This window comes from Pelobates fuscus, chromosome 10 (genome assembly GCF_036172605.1).
Source record: "Pelobates fuscus isolate aPelFus1 chromosome 10, aPelFus1.pri, whole genome shotgun sequence".
Taxonomy (NCBI): domain Eukaryota; kingdom Metazoa; phylum Chordata; class Amphibia; order Anura; family Pelobatidae; genus Pelobates; species Pelobates fuscus.
In genome coordinates, this window is record NC_086326.1 from 18,582,888 (window position 1) to 18,603,197 (window position 20,310).

Genomic DNA, 20,310 nt, shown 5'->3' on the forward strand with positions numbered 1-20,310 from the left:
TTAGTGGTGGAAATTATAAGTTCCTCCCCTCATCCCCCCTCCCTCCCCCCAGTTTTGACTGTTGTATGTTATTTGCCCTCCACCATGTATTGTCACCACTGGGAATGGGCAATATGGGTGTGGGGTTAGTAGAAGTCCTCCCTGGTCTTCGCTTTAGATTTATCTGCGTTTTGTGTTTTCATGATCATTTATTCCATTTTGTCTGCCTTGAATTAAAGAAGGCTTGCAGGCATCCATTCATGATTAACCATAACTACTGCTGGGATGGTAGCTGTTTTTTGTGGTCCCTTGATGCTACAATGTGCATTTGCCTTTCATCAGAGTATAGGTGAAAGTGCACCCTCTATCGCTAATGAGGTCTGCAGGGGCCGTAATACAGATGTTACACGGTGCATTTTAATACTCCACGTGATATCCTAACAGCTTTAACACCTTATTCAAGAATATACACTGCTTGGTTGCAGCTTCTCCACATCTCTGAGAGTCTAGTTTTTACACGTATGCCGATAATGGTAAAGTAAAAGGTATTCGAGATAATGTAGAACTAAATATTTGTCCTGTTTGTATCTGCTATTAATTTGGCTTACAGAATGTATAAAGGAAATCATAACAGGTGCACTTTAAAGGGATACTGTAGGCAATATAACCATTTCCTCTCATTGAATTGGTTATAGTGCCTTGAATTCCCTTATGCTGTGCCTCCATTTAATTTGAACACTTTTCGAGCAGTTTAACACTAAATAAGGGTCCCTGACCACCACAGTCTGACCACTACTGGAGATATGCCTAAATCAGAGATTACACACTTTCTTTTTTAGCCATACCAATTCATACCACCAATGGGAACTGTGATAGGCTGAAAGCAGTCAGCTGATATTCTAAGCCACCCATTGCTAGTCAGGCCAATGCTGCCTCATGAACCCAAGCACCAAGCAAAACAGAGAAGATGGGATGATGGGGATTCTTAAATAGCAGCAAAACACAAAAAACGGTTTAATGCTGAATGAAGACACTATAACCACTTCAATGAGCAGTAACAGTGCCTACAGTGTCCCTTTGATTATGTAGAAAGGTTACAAAGTAATCCAAGAGAATAAGAGCAGACTTGATACGTAGTTCAAAGAGATGTGATGTGTCATTCCATGCTTTTATGAGTACTGGTCCAGTACCTTTTCTAAGGTCTAAAACAGAATGCACGGAGTCCAGGATGTTAATCTATAAGTGCGGTTGGAATTATTTCATGATTACGTTTTCTATGACTTTAGACATGTTTGAGAGCTTGGTGATATGTCAAACGTTATTAGGGCCATCTTGGTTTTGTGGTCTCCTGATCTAGTTAGGACATAGTGTTAGCCTCTTAGCTTTGTTAGGAGCACTTCTTGATTGACGGAGATGCGAATGATGGCATATTGTCATAGAAGATGCTAAGTTTCAGATTTAAGTATTTCTAAGTTTATATGGTTTTTGGTTGAGCTTATGTTTTTATGCTATGCATTTACAAATTAAATAAAATCATGACACCCAACACAGTTAATTATCTACATTTTGCATTTCTTTGCTAACATTTAATTGTAACTGTCACACTTTATCAACGGATGTTACTTACTTTTATATTCCATTGCATAAAAAAAGAAGTTACAGTGCTAGAGAGGGCTATGTGGGCACCGGGATAGTGATGGAATCTTTCTCTGCTCCATTTTTGGATATGACTGGATGGTCTTTTTGGGGGGAAAACATGTTTTAAATTATATTTTTCCACCCACCATCTTCCGGGAACATTTGGATGGCCTTGTCCTTAGGCTGAAATCCAGCTAGTCTATGTTCTACAGCAATGCTCGTATGTTTCTACTCAACATTTGAATATCACCTAAGGACACAGTGATTACGGAACTCCGAAAAAAAAAGAATGAATCAACTTAAATGATGGAATCTGAGTTTGTCGATTTTCTGAAGCCAGGTGCACAAGATGAGGTTTCTTTTATCAACTAGACATTTCAATTATCTTCAGCATGCAGTACAATGCAATGAACATGTGACCAATGAACATGTGACCCTTGACCCATGTATTTGGCCTACAGCTTGTACTGGACTCCATTTTCTTGCTGAGGCCAATATTCAGTTTGACTTTTTTCCCTAAAGGTTTGTCTTGAAAGACGCCAGTTTATGTATGTTTTTATTAGATTATACACATTGTAATGTCAATGTATAATCAGACATACCTAAGATTATGGACAATAATAGATCGTGGAATGGACAAATCTAAATGATGAATTATAATTTTACCAAAACTTTTTTAAAGATAAATAATGTGACTGAAGTAAAAAAACTATTGTAAGACAGATGGTTATGGGTTAAAATACTATGATCTTACTTAAACAAGACAACCAAAACATTAACATGTTCGAAACTCATCCAACTTAAATATTAAAAACATTGTGATAGTGAACAGTACAAGGGACAAGAAAAGGATACTGTTGTACTAATAGTGGCACACTTTATAATATTCAAATTTTTCTGGTTACCACATTTGTAAAGAAAACTAAAATGAAAAATATAACCCCTTCAGGGAAATATATCACGAATCATGTAACAACATACAGAAGACAACAATACAACAATACAATACAAACACAACAAAATAAATCTATCATTTGCTGACATTTCATTAGTATTAAAGATGGCTAATGACTGTTCGTGTGTGTTATCTGAAGGAGAAAGATTCAGCACAAAAATAATTTTACAAAATCTATGTCTCCACCATTATTTCTTGAGAAAAATACAATGTCTCTACTAGAAAATAAATAGATTGAAAATGTGCAAATGTGCAAATGTGGACATAAAATATGCATACGTTGCAGTTTTGTGTGAAATCGGAACATTTTAAATTATTCAGTATAGGACAAGCTTATATTATTTAGAGTTACAAAAAAAACAGTTAAAGTAAAAATGACAAAAATCTAGTATATTTTAAAAAATGCTAAAAAAAAAAAACAAAAAAAAACAAGTGATGATCTTCTAAAATTATATTAACATTCTACTTGTGCATTCGGTTTTCAAATGAATTCTGATTCGTCCGAATTTTGGGCGAACAAAAGTTCTTCTGAATTTAATCGCAAATTCTGCAGGCCGGCCATCTAAGGGCAGACTATGCAAATAGTGATGTTTCAGTGCCCTGAGCTTGCCGCGAACACGTCTAATGAGGCGCTTGCTCTACACCAGGGAATGGAGAATACATGAACAGCTTTGTTGGTTTTGTAATTTGAGTTCTGTCTGTGGTGACAAAACAAGAGAATGATAGGAAAAAAGACGATTGATGGTGATAGCCACTAAGGAGGAGCAGGGAAAGAAATCTATTTTTATATATTTATTAAATATGTAAAATATAAATATCGGTTTTTTTCTGTTTCTTTTTTTCTCTCTCTATTGGATACTTCTAACTGGTATAAAAATGTGATTAACGGTTTACTGTGAAATATATAGACAATTAATTATTGTTTTTCCTGAAACAATTGCATGGACAAAAATCGTCGCCACATTGACGAAGCCTGAATCCACCGACATTTTGTTTTCAGACAAATCAATTTGGCCAAAGTAAATGTTTTTTTTTTTCCGTGTTCAAGTCTAATTAACATATATATATTTTTTTTCCTTCAAGATTATTTATCAGTCACCTAAATTTTGAAAGTTAAAGTAGATTATAAAAATGATTTAATAATCTAGAGTCTAAATGTCTAAATATGAGAATAACATAAAATGTATTTTTTTTTTTTTTTTTTTTTAACCGGGCATGCCTTAGCAAGGTATTCTAAATTAGTATTAAATCGGCATCTGTCTTATTCATTGAATAGCATAAAATTCTGCATCATTGAAAATATCAAGATTTTTAAGAAAGACAGAAATACATTTTTTTTTTAAAAAATCAGTATTTATTTCACAATTTGGCACGCAGATTTATATTTATGAATGCCATTTATGTTTTACTTCTGCATATTTTGATAATGAGGAATCTTTTTGTCATTTAACACTTTGTTTATATCCATGCACAGGTTAGTTTCACTAAGGTTGTTGGTAAACTTTATGAATCTAACAGTATGTTTGTATATAAAATGTATTTTAATTTATCGCAAAGCAACCTGTTTGTGATATATGTTCCACTTTTAGTTATTTGCACATATTATTTGTTTTATATTAAAATAATATGACATCACACATGCACACAATGCACTTAAGCACATTACGGACTTTGACGTATTTTGTTATCAATATATTGCTATAATAAATGTCTGTATAATACTTTGAATTGCAAAAGAGTGTGTTGTCTAATTATAGAATTAGCTGCCAAGTACCTGTATTTTTAGCTGACTATTTAAAACTACACTTGGCAAATTGCTATCGTACTTACGATTAGGTACAGTGAGCAACGAAATGTGTTAATAATTTTTTTGCTTTTTCTTCCTTGCACCATATACACTGCATGCCAATGGATTAATTAATACACCTTCAGTTTACGAACTGGTTCACTTCGTGTAACTGTGCGTTTCGCTGTCTGACAGCGCTTATATTTGATCCATTAACACTGTTTCTGTCCACATCTGTTTGTCTTTTAGAGGAAAACAAGTTCTCTTCTAAGCATTTCAGATAGCTGCAATACGAAAGATACATAGTTAAAAATGTCCACTTCATTTAAACTCACTGAAGTTGTTTTTTTGTTTGTTTTTGTATTGCAGATTTATGAAAGTAGCGGGCAAAACAGTTGATGCTGTTACCTGGCAACAGTAGGTATTTTGCTCCTTGTTACTATGTGCAGATTCCGACACATTTAGATTTTTTTTAAACTGGGCTCTAAATAGGTCCCTTAAGATATTCATGGGAAATAAACTTGAAAGATTTCTTAAAGCAGACACCATACTCATGTAGAACTATTGTACAGCGCTACAGAATCTGATGGCGCTATATAAATAATAAAATAATAAAATAATAATAACTACAGTGACGGTCTGGGATCCATCTGCTTGGGGATCTCAGAGGAAGCGAACATCTAGGATTTACTAAGTCAGTCACAGGTGTGCTTTAAGATTGGAGATAAAAATGAATTCACGTCTGGGGATACACACCTGTGATTAGCTAAATTGGGCAGACAATTGTTCTACTACTGAATGCTATATCTGGTCCTAAAATCTTGTGTTACAAGACATTTTGCCATGTTAGGTCTATGTTGTTTCATTTGATATTTTTTTTTGTTTGTTTTTTTACTTCATATGAAATATAATCTTTAAAATCCATATGAAAAATAAAACTAAAAATATTTAGACGAACACTCTTTTCTATGTATTTGTATGCACATATTTTTTAACTGGAAGCAAATGATTTTGATGTTTTAACCAATATGACTTTTTTAGTAAACATTATCTTTCAGCAGAACAATTACAAAAATGACTTCCTTATCATGCTCTTTCAATTAAAAAAAAAAAAAAGAACCTAGTCTCGATGTAATATTGGATAAACTTTCAAAATGATTTATTAATTTAAATTTTAGAATATTTTGATATTTTTGAAATATTGATATATAAACTTTTTTAAATATTTGTTTTATTTTGAACTACCTTTTACAGGAATATATAGAGGGGATAAAACGTTTTAGAGTTTATACATTACAGTGTGCATTAGTGTTGAGTACAACACGCACTCATTGTATGTGATGAATACTACAAAAATATAGAAATACCTCTAGCATTCATTGCCTGACTGCATGATATTAAAGAATAAAATACGATTTTGGTTGCTAGGTAATAGGTCTGCCAACTATGCTTTAAAAGTGCCACAACGTGAGAGGGATATTGCGCCATACTCAAGGTTAAATTAATATTGGAGCTAATGCAGCGGATATATATTGATTTAAATATATATATATATATATACATATAAAAAATTAAAAAATTACCGTCACTCTTGGGTTTAATTCATCCAGTTTATTGTTGGTAGAGGACACCAAAGGCCTTTGGTGTCCTGATGAAAGCTCCGATCGGGAGCTGAAAAAGGCCTTTGGTGTCCTGATGAAAGCTCCGATCGGGAGCTGAAAAAGGCCTTTGGTGTCCTGATGAAAGCTCCGATTGAGAGCTGAAATGTTGACCTAGTCTGAATCTACCAAAAATAAACTGGATGAATTAAACCCAAGAGTGACGGTAATTTTTTGATTTTTTTATACTATTGGGACTTGGCACCTGGTATTATTAATTTTTGTAGCAGTGCAAGAGGGTCTAAATTGTCTTTATATATATATATATATTTATTTATTTTTATTTACGTTTATTATATTTTTTAACTACTCTTCACATGCTTTTGCTTTGTACAGAGGGCAATGAGTATGGGAACTTAGAAGGGATACAGGGGAACAAAACTAGCGTTAACTGACTGTCTATAAAATAATGATTTTTCCCACTTCACAGGGCACCAGGGTTGGGGGTATGAATTTGGTTGAAAGATGAAAGCAGGAGATTAGCATTTGGTATCTGTATTCTTATAAACGAATCCTGTGAGCTTCCCACCGGCATCACCTTCACCAGATACAAGACACTTGGGACGGTGTTACTGCTTTCTATCTATAAGGTTCTGTAATTAGTTCCATCATTATTTTCAGCACCAGGCCGGGTTTCATTCTGGCCCTGGCCATGCTAGAGAGTAATCTAACATTTACTAATGCTCAAACCGGGTCATCCAGGAATAAAAGGTTCTTAAAAGGCAGATGTCAAAAGAAATGGTGCAGGACGGTGGAGAAGCTGTGGGAACCATGATAACAACACAAAAACAAAAGTGATTGTTCCCTGGTTTATTATGATGTCACCTCCTATCAAATTGTAAATATATTATTTTTCTGAGATTGTTCCAAAGTTGAAAAATGTATAATTTTTTATGCCATCAAAACCATTGGAGGGGATTACTGGGAACAGAGGATTCCTAGGAGATATCATTTCCTTCTTGCGTTCACTGAAAATAAATATGTGTTACTTCCACATCTTGAAATCCGGCATTCAGACAAGTCAGAGCATCAGGATCAGAAAAAAAGCAACATTTAGAAAGTTGATTTTCCTCTCTCTGGGACTGAGCTGAGTATGTAAGCTGTTTGTCACTGATTACAGTCCAACATGGGACAGTGTCAATCAATGATCGAGAGTCGAGGGAAACAAGTCGGGATTCCCAGGTGTATATTTAGAGTTTCTTTTACACACTGATTGCTATTAATTGTCAATCCATTTAGGCGTGTGACAAAATAACGTGTATTGTGCAGCGCTAGGACATACCCCGGCTGCTTGTGAATAGTGGGAGTCACGCTTTTGTGCAGCAGTCGAGATTTGTTGCTGATGTCATTAACTCTGTCTTGCTCCCTTTACTGATATGCTGGGAGAGGTGTTGTGAAGAAACAGAGATGCTGCATCTCTCTTCCTTTACCTAGCATCTCGCTTGGCATATGAGTAATAGAAAAGGGGCAGATTTGCTGCTGTTTACTCCCTCCCCTTACTGATATGCTGAGAGAGGTGCTGTGAAGAGACAGAGACACAGCCTCTCTCTTTCACTGCCTACTGCTGAGCAGCGCGCACGCATTAGTCCTTCAATGCATGTCTATGGGGTTTTGCAAGGTGCTGGAAATCCTCATGCAAAGCACGAGGATGTGCAGCATAATTTCACCGAGTTTAACTCCATAAAACTGCAGGAAGTGCCTCTAGTGGCTGTGTTTAAATCTTTAATGTAAACATGTTTTACATTGCAAGGCTAAGGGGACAGGGACACTGCACCCAGTAAACTTCAATGAGATGAAATGGTCTGGGATGCCTATAGTGCTCCTTTAACTTATCTGTTAGGATATTAATTATTAATTATGCTATTGTTAATCTATATCATATCAGGGGCACGGGTATCTGTAACTGAGAGATTAACATCTTATTTGCGGCATGAATCCACAGGCGACAACGCGGGGCAAGCTTACACTTGGCTTCAATTAAATTCCATCTGCTTGAGAGACAGCCTTATTACCCGTAATCTCCTTCTTAAGCTTTTAATCCTTTGAGTATTGAAGGGGTGTTAAATCAATGTGAAGATGACCTCCTGGTACATCTTGGGTTAAATATGTATTTGGTTAAAGTCCAATTATCTTCATCTTTGTGTCAATACCGTTCATGGAGTCATACGGAACATACTGCAGACAGATTGCTTCTAAAGAAATGTTTAGAGATGGTTTAGTCATCTATTATATCATTATAGTGCAGTTATTGGCCGCACTCTGCATTCAACCAGCAGCTGTTCCCCTCTCACTTGGGATATACTGCTGAAATTTGGCTTTTTCCCCTGGGTCCCAGAAACCTTTGCACCTGGAACGTTTTCGGTTCAGCTGTACTGTCTGCGATTTCTCACAGCTATAGCTTCTTCCATCTAGTATGTCTTATGCTGTTGAATATGATGCATTGTATATGTGAGAGGACGGATAATATAAATGATTATTAAGATATTTTCCTGGATGTATATTACAGGATTTCATATGGTCGGAGATAATCAAATTAAGTATAGTTGTGGGCACCAGACCCATAATCTTGGAGACAATTTATATGACACATAATATCTACATTTCATCTGTCGATAATTCTCTCTCCCTTTACTGATATGCTGGAAGAGGTGCTGGGAAGACACTATGTACCACTATACCCGTATGATGCACAGCACCCACATAACATCCTTGATACATACTAACCTATTTATACCTATAACACAGATAACATCCACTTGTTACCCATAGCAAATACATATAGCACACAATTACAATGATTTATATAGCGCCAACATATTCAGCAGTTCTGGATAGCGCCGATATATTCTGCAGCCCTGTATAGATAAACCACAACAAATAGTTAATTTCTCCTAGTAGAATAAGGTGTCCAAACAAGCTTACATCACCCCCCCATACCACACTTCTGCATGATCAATGTCGATTTCCTCCTAGTTGGATGACATTGGTTGGCTAGGTTTGCTGGGGCAATTGCTACCCACGTAATGAAAGGGATCTCAGTGTTTAGACTGTTCTTGGGGGAAAAAAAATCATCCAGTCTCTCTACATTTTGGCTAAGAGAAGGGATGTATTACTATTAGTGCTTTCTGACTGGGCACAGTATTTTCAGTGTGAAGGGAAAGCATTTGGAATCAAGACGTTTTGGCAATATTAGAATTTATGGTAAAGGACACGGGAGACTCCAGCAGCATTCTTTAACTATAAACTACATTCCCATACCATACTGGGATATGATTGGAGTGGTGGTGGGGATTTAGCCGCAAGGAACCTGTATGTTATGGACAAATAAAGATAGGTTTTGCTTTATCCATCCTCTTCTTTTCTTTACATTATTGAGAAAAATCTTTAATTCCTCTTCCAGCAACATGTATTGCTTTTTGTACAACACCATACAGTTCGTTATATAATTATGAGGACTAGCTAACTCGTTGGAATCTGTAGATTAAGGTGGAGATAAATATTGTTTTACAGTACAGTAGTCCTACTAAAAAAAGCTACTAGTGTCAAACTGTAAATGACATCATTTGTAAACCACCGTTAATAATAGTAAAAATTGTTTTAGGCATAAAGTTGGTATTTCTCTTGTTCGATGGCTACAGTTTTGGTGATATGGTATATGATCACTGTTTTTAGTACAACCCAAACACATGACTTTGCAATAATAGTTTGAATGGTCCTTCACATGGTAGTAAGAACTTGTGTAGGCACCTCATTGGTCTACTTTCATTATACTTTGGAACCGCCCAAAAACAGAGATTACGTCTCCCACTGACCGCACTGTCATATTTGTCTCCTTCTTTCCACCTTTCACTGTATGCAGTAGGTTTTGTTGCTCATTCAAACCTTACAGGAAGTCTACAGAGCTACAATCCATGCAGATATATGATCACACTGGAAATCTATTCACAAACCGGACTTTACATAGGACACGAGGCCATGCGTTTAGACTTGAAGAAAGAAGATTTCGTCTAAGGCAAAGAAAAGGTTTTTTTACTGTAAGAACAATAAGGATGTGGAATTCTCTGCCTGACGAAGTGGTTTTATCAGAGTCCATACAGATGTTCAAACAGCCACTAGATGCATACTTGCAAAAACAGAATATTCAAGGATATAATCTTTCAAATGTAGGGTAATAACTGCTTGATCCAAGGATAAATCTGACTGGCATTCTGGGGTCAAGAAGGAATTTTTTCCTAGCTTGTTGCAAAATTAGAAGTGCTTCAAACTGGGTTTTTTTTTGCCTTCTTTTGGATCAAGAGCAAAAAACAAATGTGAAGAAGGCTGAACTTGATGGACGCAAGTTTCTTTTCAGCTATGTAACTATGTAACACTTATGGTACGGCAGCATGGTAAGCCTGACACATTTTACATTAATGGATAATTCTGTTTCCCAGAACAAACCAAGATGGAATGTGGAAAACAGATCCAACCTACTGGAAGCCTTGTGCTTCCTTATATTTATGGAACCCATAGAAATGAGAAATATAGTCAGTACAAAAAAAAAAATCGAGAGACGTTTGTGATTATAAATGAATTCCTTGGGGCAAGTTGCAGGGGCTACACATCCCAGACACCCCACAAGAAAGAATTACAAACAGATTTCTATTTCATTCCTAAAAACCTCACAGGAGCTCAGGATTATGTCTTGAATTTCTATTTAAGTCAATTAATTTGTTCTAATCAGCAACGGGCCTCTTCGAAAATTCATATTGTTTTAATAGCTGGACTCTAACGAGCATGTTCAAGGGCTTAAATATTCTGAATATAAGGAAAAAATGGGAAGTTAAAAAGGTAATTTTACTTTAGGGAATTTTCTTTCCGTCCGACCTCTGAAGTTTGGTTTTGCATTGAAGCATTCGCTTAGAAACACTGAACACACAACAAAGTCATAGGTTATTGCTGGAAAAAATGTTGTAGCGCACTTTGTGTTGAAAGATTACTGGCCACTATTACACAAATATAAGTCTCGAAACTGTTGGCGCTTGTGAACTGTCATATGTCATACATAAAAATAACATTACTGTGCATTGGCTGCGTTCATAAAACTGATATTGTTCAACTACCCTACACCCAGAAACCAGGAACTGCAGAATATGTTATTACTTACAAAGTCTACAGCAATGTATGGATTTAATCTGGGCCATCACTGTTTTTTCAAGCAGACAAGCATAGGGTTTTTTTTAACTCAAATTCCAAAAAGTGATCTTTGCCTCTCATTTTCAAGTTTGTCACAGAATATCCTAAAATTATCATTTTAGTTTCCCTTGTTCTTTGAACATTTCATATTAGGATAACAGAACTAAACATGATGCAAGTGAGATGATTCTGGAACTGATTAGTCTAAAAAGCCAGAAGACGATAGGTTTCTTTTTTTTTCTTTTGACATTGGGAGATTTTGTACGCGGTATCAATTCATGTCTGCATTAAATAATATAATTTTTATATATGAAATAAAAGTGAATACATTGTTTTAATACATGTTGATTAATTGGTGTCTTATATCACCTGACACTAGCTATGCAATACATAGTATTAAAATACATTTTGTGATTGAATATTATGTTTGGAACTGGAAGGTGTATATAAAACACACTCTCTCTCTCTCTCTCTCTCTCTCTCTTCTCTATTATAAAACCCCCAAAATACCTTTAAAGCACATAAAAACCCCAGAAAATGTATCTCCCCTGATAGCCCCAATCTGGGTGACCAACATATCCAAAAATCACCTATATCAGTTTAAAGGGAAACTCCAGTGCCAGGAAAACAATCCGTTTTCCTGGCACTGGAGGGTCCCTCTCCCTCCCACCCCCCAATCCCCAGTTGCTGAAGGGGTGAAAACCCCTTCAGTCACTTACCTCAGGCAGCGACATGTCCCACATCGCTGCCTGCTCCTCCCCCGCCGCTCCACCTTCTTCCTCCGTCGGCCGGTGGGCGAGACTGATCCCGCCCACCGGCCGAGGAGACCTAATGCCGCGCATTCGCGCATTGGCGCACCGCATAGGAAAGCATTGCAAATTAATTTCAATGCTTCCCTATGGGGAATAGAGCGACCCTGGAGGTCCTCACACAGCGTGAGGACGTCCAGCGACGCTCTAGCACAGATAATCTGTGCCATGATGCAGGAAGTGACCTCTAGTGGCTGTCTAGTAGACAGCCACTAGGGGAGGACTTAACCCTGCAAGGTAATTATTGCAGTTTATAAAAAACTGCAATAATTACACTTGCAGGGTTAAGGGTAGTGGGAGTTGGCACCCAAACCACTCCAATGAGCAGAAGTGGTCTGGGTGCCTGGAGTGTCCCTTTAAGGGTTCAACATTTTTATGGAAGTCATAATTTTGACCTACCGTGCACATGGTCCTATGTCCAAAACAGTTCCATGAAATCAGTGGTAACGGTCGGTCAAGTTTGGTAGTCTTTTACAGGTTTCCCTGCAGGGCCCATAGTCTGTGGGCAGGAAGCTGGCAAGCAGGCTTCTCTAGGACCTTGTGGCAAACTCATGTGGGAAGGGGAGTTTGTCACATATCTTCCCTCTCCCGGGGAGACTATCCAGACCCTAGACCTCCAATCAGTTTGGGTCTGTGATAGTCTGGTGGCCTTTCCCAAAAGGTGTAGTTGTCCAGAAGGCCTCCTGCCACAAGCACTTATTTGTATTTCCAGGGTCCTGCGGGGAAATAACCCAGGTGCACTTCCCCTCAGGTGGACCAAGTTGTCCCTGGGGATGGAGGGCACAATTCCCCCCTCTAGGAGGTAACTCCTGCTGCTGGGGAGAGGTTGTCCCTTCTCCCTTTAGACCATACTGCTGCTGGGGAATGGGGACCGACAATGCCCTCTCCCTGGACCTCACTTATGAAGCCATCCGTGCTTGGTGGGCAGAGGCCAGCAGTGCTCTGCCCTGTAGCCAGCGGTTCAACTTAGTTGGGGGGGGGGGGGTCGTCAGGCCCCAGAACAAAAGGACAGGTAGGGCAGAGGCCAGCTGCATGCTGTCCTGATGCCAACTGTTCTGTTGGGCGGGTGTCAGTGGAGGCCGTAGTTCCATTCACTGCACCCGGGACATGGTTGGAAATTGGGCGCTGGGGAGAGGAATCAACTACCCCCTCTACCTGTCATTCCCGCTGTGGCTGGGGAAGGACGACACCCTCCTCTCCCAGGCTCTCACCCTGCTGTTGGGGAAGACTGCTGTTGGCATCCTCATCTTGGACGGGATTCCGCAGTTGGGGATCTGGGCAGGCTGCCCAGCATCCCTGTAGAAATGGTGCAGAGACCTTGGTCCCATCTGCACCATTCATGCCAGGGTCTTGTCTCTGGACAACAGGCCCAGCTGCTGGGGAGTGGGACCGATTGTCCCCACTTCCTGTAATACTGCCTTGTGCTGGGTAGGGAAATCAACTATCTTCACTCCCAGGGATGCTTGCTGCTGCTGGGATGAGGGACCGGCAATCTCCTTTCCCTGCTGATACACTGCCACTGGGGTGAGAGACTGACCGTCTCTTCTCCCAATAACGCACTCTGCCGCTTCGAAGGAAGGCGACACACTTCTCTCCCTGTAAATCTGTCTGCCGCTGGGGATAGAGACTGACCATCTCTTCTCCCAATAACGCACTCTGCCGCTGGGGAGGAAGGACGACATACTTCTCTCCCTGTAACTCCTGTAACTCCAGCTGCTGCGGGGGAGAGAGACCATTTGTCTCCTTTCGCTGCATGATACCCTGCCGCTGGGGAGAGAGACTGACCATCTCTTCTCCCAATATGATACACTGGTTGGGGATCTGGGCCGGCTACCAAGCTTTCCTGGAGGGCCAGTGGAGAGACCTTGGTCCCATCTCCACCTGCCACATGGGGGTCTTCCCAGGACCAGTTGATTAGGTCTCCGACTGCTGGAGCTGGTGGGGAGGCAGGTTCCGGAGCAATGGGACAGGTAGGGCAGAGGCCAGCTGCGCTCTGCCCTGATGCCAGCTCTTCTGCTGGGGTTGCAGGTTGCCGCTGGAGTGGGAGACCGGTTGTCTCCGCTCCTGGTAACACACTCTGCTGCTGGGAAGGAAGGGTGACACGCTTCTCTCCCTGGACTGCACACTGCCGGTGGGGAATGAGACTGGTTGTCTCCACTCACAATAACTTGCATTGCCGCTGAGAGAAAGGACAACACTTTTCTCTCCCTGGACCCCACACTGCTGCTGCGGTCTCTCCCAATGTGTCAACTCGCTTGCCAGCTCTGCTGTGCGCTTCAGGTACTCGGCCATTATTTTCCTCATGCTCTGTATGCTTTTCTCAGAGGGGTTGGGTCCATAGAAAGCCAGCATCCTCTTCAGCATATCGTCAAACTCTGCCTCAGTGTAGCTGGGCGCCATGCTTGTTCCGCTTTAGAAGATGTGCAGGAGTCCCAGGGGTGTTCTGGACGTTCACCCAAGGCTAGGAAGCCATCCCACTGCTACCAACCAATGTAACGGAGCTCCCTGTACCCCTGGCTGGGTACCTCCACCAAGGACCGCTTCCCAGCTGGAACAGAGGACAAACCGCAGCAATTCTGCCCATAGTCGCCGTGGCTTGATTAGGGTCCTGGAACCGCTCCCTCCTAGAGCCGAATGGGGAAATCACTCTATCCACTCCCAGGCACTGGACGATACTCAGTCCTGGGAGCTCTAGTCCTAACAAGGACTTTCCCAGTTGAATCCTCCACACTTGAACAGTGATTAGTGATTAGCCCTTTTCCCTCCCAGTAACCAGACAACACATTTCTGGGAGTACAAGTTGGAATGCTATAATCTGGCCAGATGGCCTGCTTTTATACAATTTCAGACACAGTTAAGCACGCCCCTAACACTCCCACACAAACAGGATAATCCCTTTCCTGGACCTGGGAGGGGACTAGTTACAAGTTGCAAACTCCTTCTCTGTGCCTGAGAGATAATTGAGTCAGGAACTGAACTAACTCAATTATCTCCAGGCACAGAAAAACATACAATATCACAACAACAAAAAACAAATACCTTTGAAACACATAAAAAAAAACCAGTTACCTCCCCTGATACCCCCGATTTGGGTGACCAACAAATCCAAAAATCACACAGATTCAGGGGTTCGGGAATTTCTTGGAAGTAATAATTTTGACCAACCGTGCACATGGTCCTATGCCCAAAACAGGTCCATGAAATCAGTGCTAACGGTCGGTCAAGTTTGTTAGTTTTTTTTACAGGTTTCCCTGCAGGGCCCATAGTCTGTGGGCAGGAGGCTGGCAAGCAGGCTCCTCCAGGAGCTCGTGGCAAACTCACGTGGGAAGGGGAGTTTGTCACACCCCTCATAGAGTAGACCACCATCTAATTAAGTAGGTTTCTGTGCAATATTGAATTGGTGAAATGGTGAATGATGTCATGAGCTGGGTGTCTGGGAGTTGTATTTCAGCTGATGCTCCCCATAAGTGATAATTGAACAACCCAGGGAACTGTTGTAATGCCCATAGAATGCTGCTAATGGGATACGTCCAGCAATGCTACAGAAAGTTAAAGGAGCATTGTGAGTGGATGCGTTACTACCTCTTGGGTTTTTTTAGGTGCATGAGATATATAATTACTGTAAATGATGCACTGTAAAAAAAAAAAAAAACAGGGAGAAAACTCCATTCTGGAGTGCCCACTCTAATTGCGTTTCAGTTTTTAAAATCCTCTCTATAGCAGCTTCCTGGTTTTACTGAGCACGTCTCTCCAACGCCTGGTACCGGGCATTGAGTTATTTGTTAAAATACATTCTGCTTTTTTTGCAAGCTCAATTTCCAGTCCTGTCTGGGCAGTCAGCCAACGCTATGCAGGTGCATAATTTGGGTTATTTCAAAGCAAGACAGGCGAGAAGACAATGTCCATTTAATTTTGAGTTTAGTGATACATAAAAATGCTAACCAAAAATCTTTTTTTCTGTTTAGTGACTATTTACCCCCTCAGGCTGTCTACTAAAGCGGCTGTGTCACTACGTCTGGGAAGACACGATACAGTTTAAGAGCTTATTGTTACATTAGCGTATGAACTATAACCATGCGCACAGCTGGAATTTTCAGATTTGTCCAGCTTGCAAAGGATTATGGGGATTATTGTCTTGCAGTAACTTGAAGTACAGGGATATTCTATACTTTTACTTCTTTACTGTAGCAATAAACGTATTTTACTGACAAGTTCACCTGCAGATATATAACTTTACGCATATGAAATCAACAGCGAGTTTTGATTAAAAGATCTACTTGCCTTAAATGGACACTATATATATATATATATATATATATATAGTCACTAAAGTCACCAAAACAACTTTAGCATAATGAAGCAGTTTTGGTGTATTGACCATGCCTCTGCAGTCTCACTGCTCAATTCTCTGTCATTTAGGAATTAAAGGGACACTTCCGGCAACCAGACCACTTCTGCCCATTGGAGTGGTCTGGGTGCCAGCTCCCAATAACCTTAACCCTGCAAGTGTAATTATTGCAGTTTTTTTTATAAACTGCAATAATTACCTTGCAGGGTTAAGTCTTCCCCTAGTGGTAGTCTACTAGACAGCCACTAGAGGGCACTTCCTGCTTCATAGCACAGAAAACCTGTGCTAGAGCGTCGCTGGACGTCCTCACGCTGTGTGAGGACCCCCAGCGTCGCTCATTTCCCCATATGAAAGCTTTGAAAAGCATTTTCAATGCTTTCCTATGGGGAGCTCTAATACATTAGGTCTCCCTGACTGGTGGGCGGGATCAGTCTCACCCACCGGCCGACGTAATGCAGAGGAGGAGCGGCGGCGGAGGAAGAAGAAGCAGCGACGTGGGACATGTCGCTGCCTCTGGTAAGTCACTGAATGGGGTTTCACCCCTTCAGCAAACGGGGATTGGGGGGTGGGAGGGAGAGGGGACCTGCAGTGCCAGGAAAACTGATTGTTTTCTTGGCACTGGAGTTTCCCTTTAAATCACTTTATCTATGCAGCCTTAGGCAGATCTACGTGCATGTGACTTGCATTGCCTTTCTTTTATGAAAATCCTGTTTAATTTATAATGTTTTATCTTCTGCTGTGTTAATAGCTTGCTAGACCCTGCATGAGCCTCTTGTATGTAGTTAAAGTTCAATTTACAAAGCAGGAGATAACTATTTTTTTTAAAGGAAGTTACATCTGATTGAAAATTAAGCTATTTTGTTTTCATGCTCAATTTTCTATCATTTAGAAGATAAATCACTTTTGTTTCTGTCTAGGCAGAATGAGCCATAGCTGTGACTGACACCCCCTGCATGAAAAAATGGTTTCATTTTCAATCAAATGTTAACTCACTTTAGACGTTTTAACTCCAGCTCTGTTAATTAAAATTTAATAACACACAGCTCTTGCAGGCTCTAACAGTCCTATTAATAGAGCAGGATATAGGAAATTCAAAATCAAACAGAATTTGCCATAAAGGAAGTTTAAACATTACATTCAGGAAGTGTTTACGAAGGCTGTGTATGTCACATGCCGGGAGGTGTGACTAGAGCTGTATACACAAAGCGATTTAACTCTTAAGTGGCAAAGAATTGAGCAGTGACACTGCAGGGGCATGATCACTGAAACTACTTAATTAAGCTAAAGTTTTGGTGCCTTTAGTGTCCCTTTAAGGCCAAAGTGGTTGATCTGGAAGCACAGCTGACTTAGGAATATGAATAACCCTGTGATTGATTCATGCACTGTAATGCACATGTTTAGATACCTTTGACTGAGATACATGTTTGTTTTACCTTATTTCCTTGAAAAGTGAACAGAATTTGTTTTAGATTAAAAAAAAAATTATGTTTTACAGATGATGCTTAAATGTATGGGATTTTTTTTATTAATCTGTATGAACATGAAAAGTTTGTCATCTACTTTTGAAAAACCTTTTTAATACTTGCATTTTTAGTGAATTCCTGTCTAAATGAACAAAGACTTAAAATGTCAGATTAAACGTTTGGTCCAATTAAAATATTTTTCCACTTAGTAGGAGAAGCAGCTGATATTCTTATTAATAGTATAATTCCAAATGGTTTATTTTATTTTGTGTACAGTACACTGACTCATATTATCTGGCATTAACCAGGAGCAACAAGCACTGATCAGCTATAGTTCATCCACGAGAATACAATACGCTGATTTTTGGTTTCACTAACGTGCACTTTTTAACACAAAAGTAAATGTCTTGTCACATGTAGTGTTTTTTGATTTGCTTAAAATGTAACACAACTAATGTTCGTCAAGTGATTTTGGAAATCAATAGAAAGAGCTTTCTAAATCTGAGTTTTGATGAATTAATAACAAAAAAAAGGACAATAGAGCAGGCATTGAAGAACAGCAACATTTGAGAATTGTCTTAATTTGGTTGAAATTGATCATTTTTTTTTACATCTACCCGACACAGTTTGCCTTTTAGTGCATAACATTAAATGGTCAAATTGTTATTAAATTGTAGCTGAATAATCACATGCTAATTATTTTGTACATTTAATTTTGCATGATTTGTAAGACATCACTAAAGACTGAATTGTGTCCAGATGCATAAAATCCTTCGAAAATGAATGAATTCTGACCAAAATGGCAATTCACTAGACAAAGGCTGGCGGAATTCATCCTCCCGTCCAAATAGGCACCATTCAGCCGCATGCAATTTAAAATCAGTCCTTTCAAATTCTGAATCTTATAGATACTTTAGAACCCAGACCATTTACAAAACACTGATCTTAAACAAAATCGAGGACCATATGCATTCAGTAGAATGCACATTGACAATTCATCATTTACATGCCCTTTGCATGCGAACAATAATTATATATACTTTTTGGCCAGAGACAATTCTAGTAGCACTGCAAAGGTTAACCATGTGGTAAAAAGCTATTGCTGCCCACAAACTAAAATTACTGGGATTGGACATGGCACTGGTCCCTCCATACACCTGACTTGGGCCGCAGGTGGGGGCTAAATCCTAACAATGAGGGTTGTACAGATTGTTGGCCACTGCCGGTTCACTGTTTAGTAGATGTTATCCCAATCATAGTTTTGTCTATTTTGGCTTTAAATGTGAAGTTTGAATTTGAACTTTGAATTCCTGATAATTTTCGCTGCAGTTAACAACCTTAGCAATGGTTTTCAGGGTTTATTCAAGTATGAATAATGAGTTCTGCACACTACCTATTCTAAAGGTGGGATTGGAGAGGTGGCATTTCCATTTAAAGAAAGGAAAACACCTACAAGTTTGTTTGAGTTTATTTCCAGGAAATCAGTTGTGTTGAGGCCACAAAAATAGAGGCCAGAATAATTTAGGGCACAATTAAGATTTAGATTTTTTTAGTTTTTTTTCTTCAAAGTTTGGGGTAGTTTCTTGACTACTGACTGCACTGCGCAGTGTTGTGAATAAACCCTTTCATAGATGTTCTTCGTTTACAAATATTAGATCAAATATAAATCACTGAAAAACTGGATGAGTCTATGCACAATTAATTAAACTTTGTTTCTGTTTTATTTTTAGTTATTATATTGATGGACGAGTGGGGAAAGTGATGGACTTTATGAAAACCCGACTACTGGACGCACTTTCTGATCAAATTAGAAAAATTCAGAAAGTGAGTTTCTGAAATGGGGAGATATTCTGTTGCCACTAATGCATAAAGTCTGAAAGTAATATTTTCGTTACAACTCTACGAAATGTTTCTGTCGGTGGGAATTTTCGTGCGGGGACCTTTCGTGCGGGGACCTTGTATCCTTTAGTACTGCTGTTAGCCACAGGTTACGCAGTTTGTGGGAGCAGAAGGTACTTCTTTCCTTTGCTGTTTTGCTTTGTTCCATGAGCTATAAATTGCTCGACAATTGGCAAGAGAGCAGGAAGGACTGAGGCTCATTGTTCTCTCACATTAGATCAGCAGGGAAAGGAGCTAATGCAGACGCTGATGCACAGCTTTTTTTTCTTTCTTCCAAAACCTTATTTGTAACCTCTGTTTGTGTTACCTTGAGATCCTGACATTGCTGTACCCAGTGCCATAATGAGAAGGTGGGGTTCAGCACTGTACACAGTGACATAGTTTAGTAGTAGTTAGGGTTAGAGGGGCTTTAGAGCTAGGGCAGGCCTACCAACTGTCCCATTTTTAGCAGGGCAGTCCTTATTTTGGGATCCTGCCACACTGTTCTGACTGGGGTACTGCACCTGGATACACCGGGGTACTGTCCTTTGGAAGCATAGTGTGAGCACATCATTAAACATGCTTGCACTTAGCAGAGGCCACTAGTACCTGCATATACAG

At 39.6% G+C, this 20,310-nt stretch overlaps 1 protein-coding gene across 1 annotated transcript in view; it reads left to right on the forward strand.

Moving 5' to 3' along the window:
- HPSE2 (heparanase 2 (inactive)) overlaps window positions 1–20,310 on the forward strand; it is a 220,444-nt gene that overhangs the window by 150,921 nt on the left and 49,213 nt on the right. The window contains exons 6-7 of the mRNA XM_063435333.1: window positions 4,728–4,775; window positions 19,542–19,635. Coding sequence (XP_063291403.1) covers window positions 4,728–4,775; window positions 19,542–19,635 — 142 coding nt within the window. The remainder of the gene's footprint in view (window positions 1–4,727; window positions 4,776–19,541; window positions 19,636–20,310) is intronic.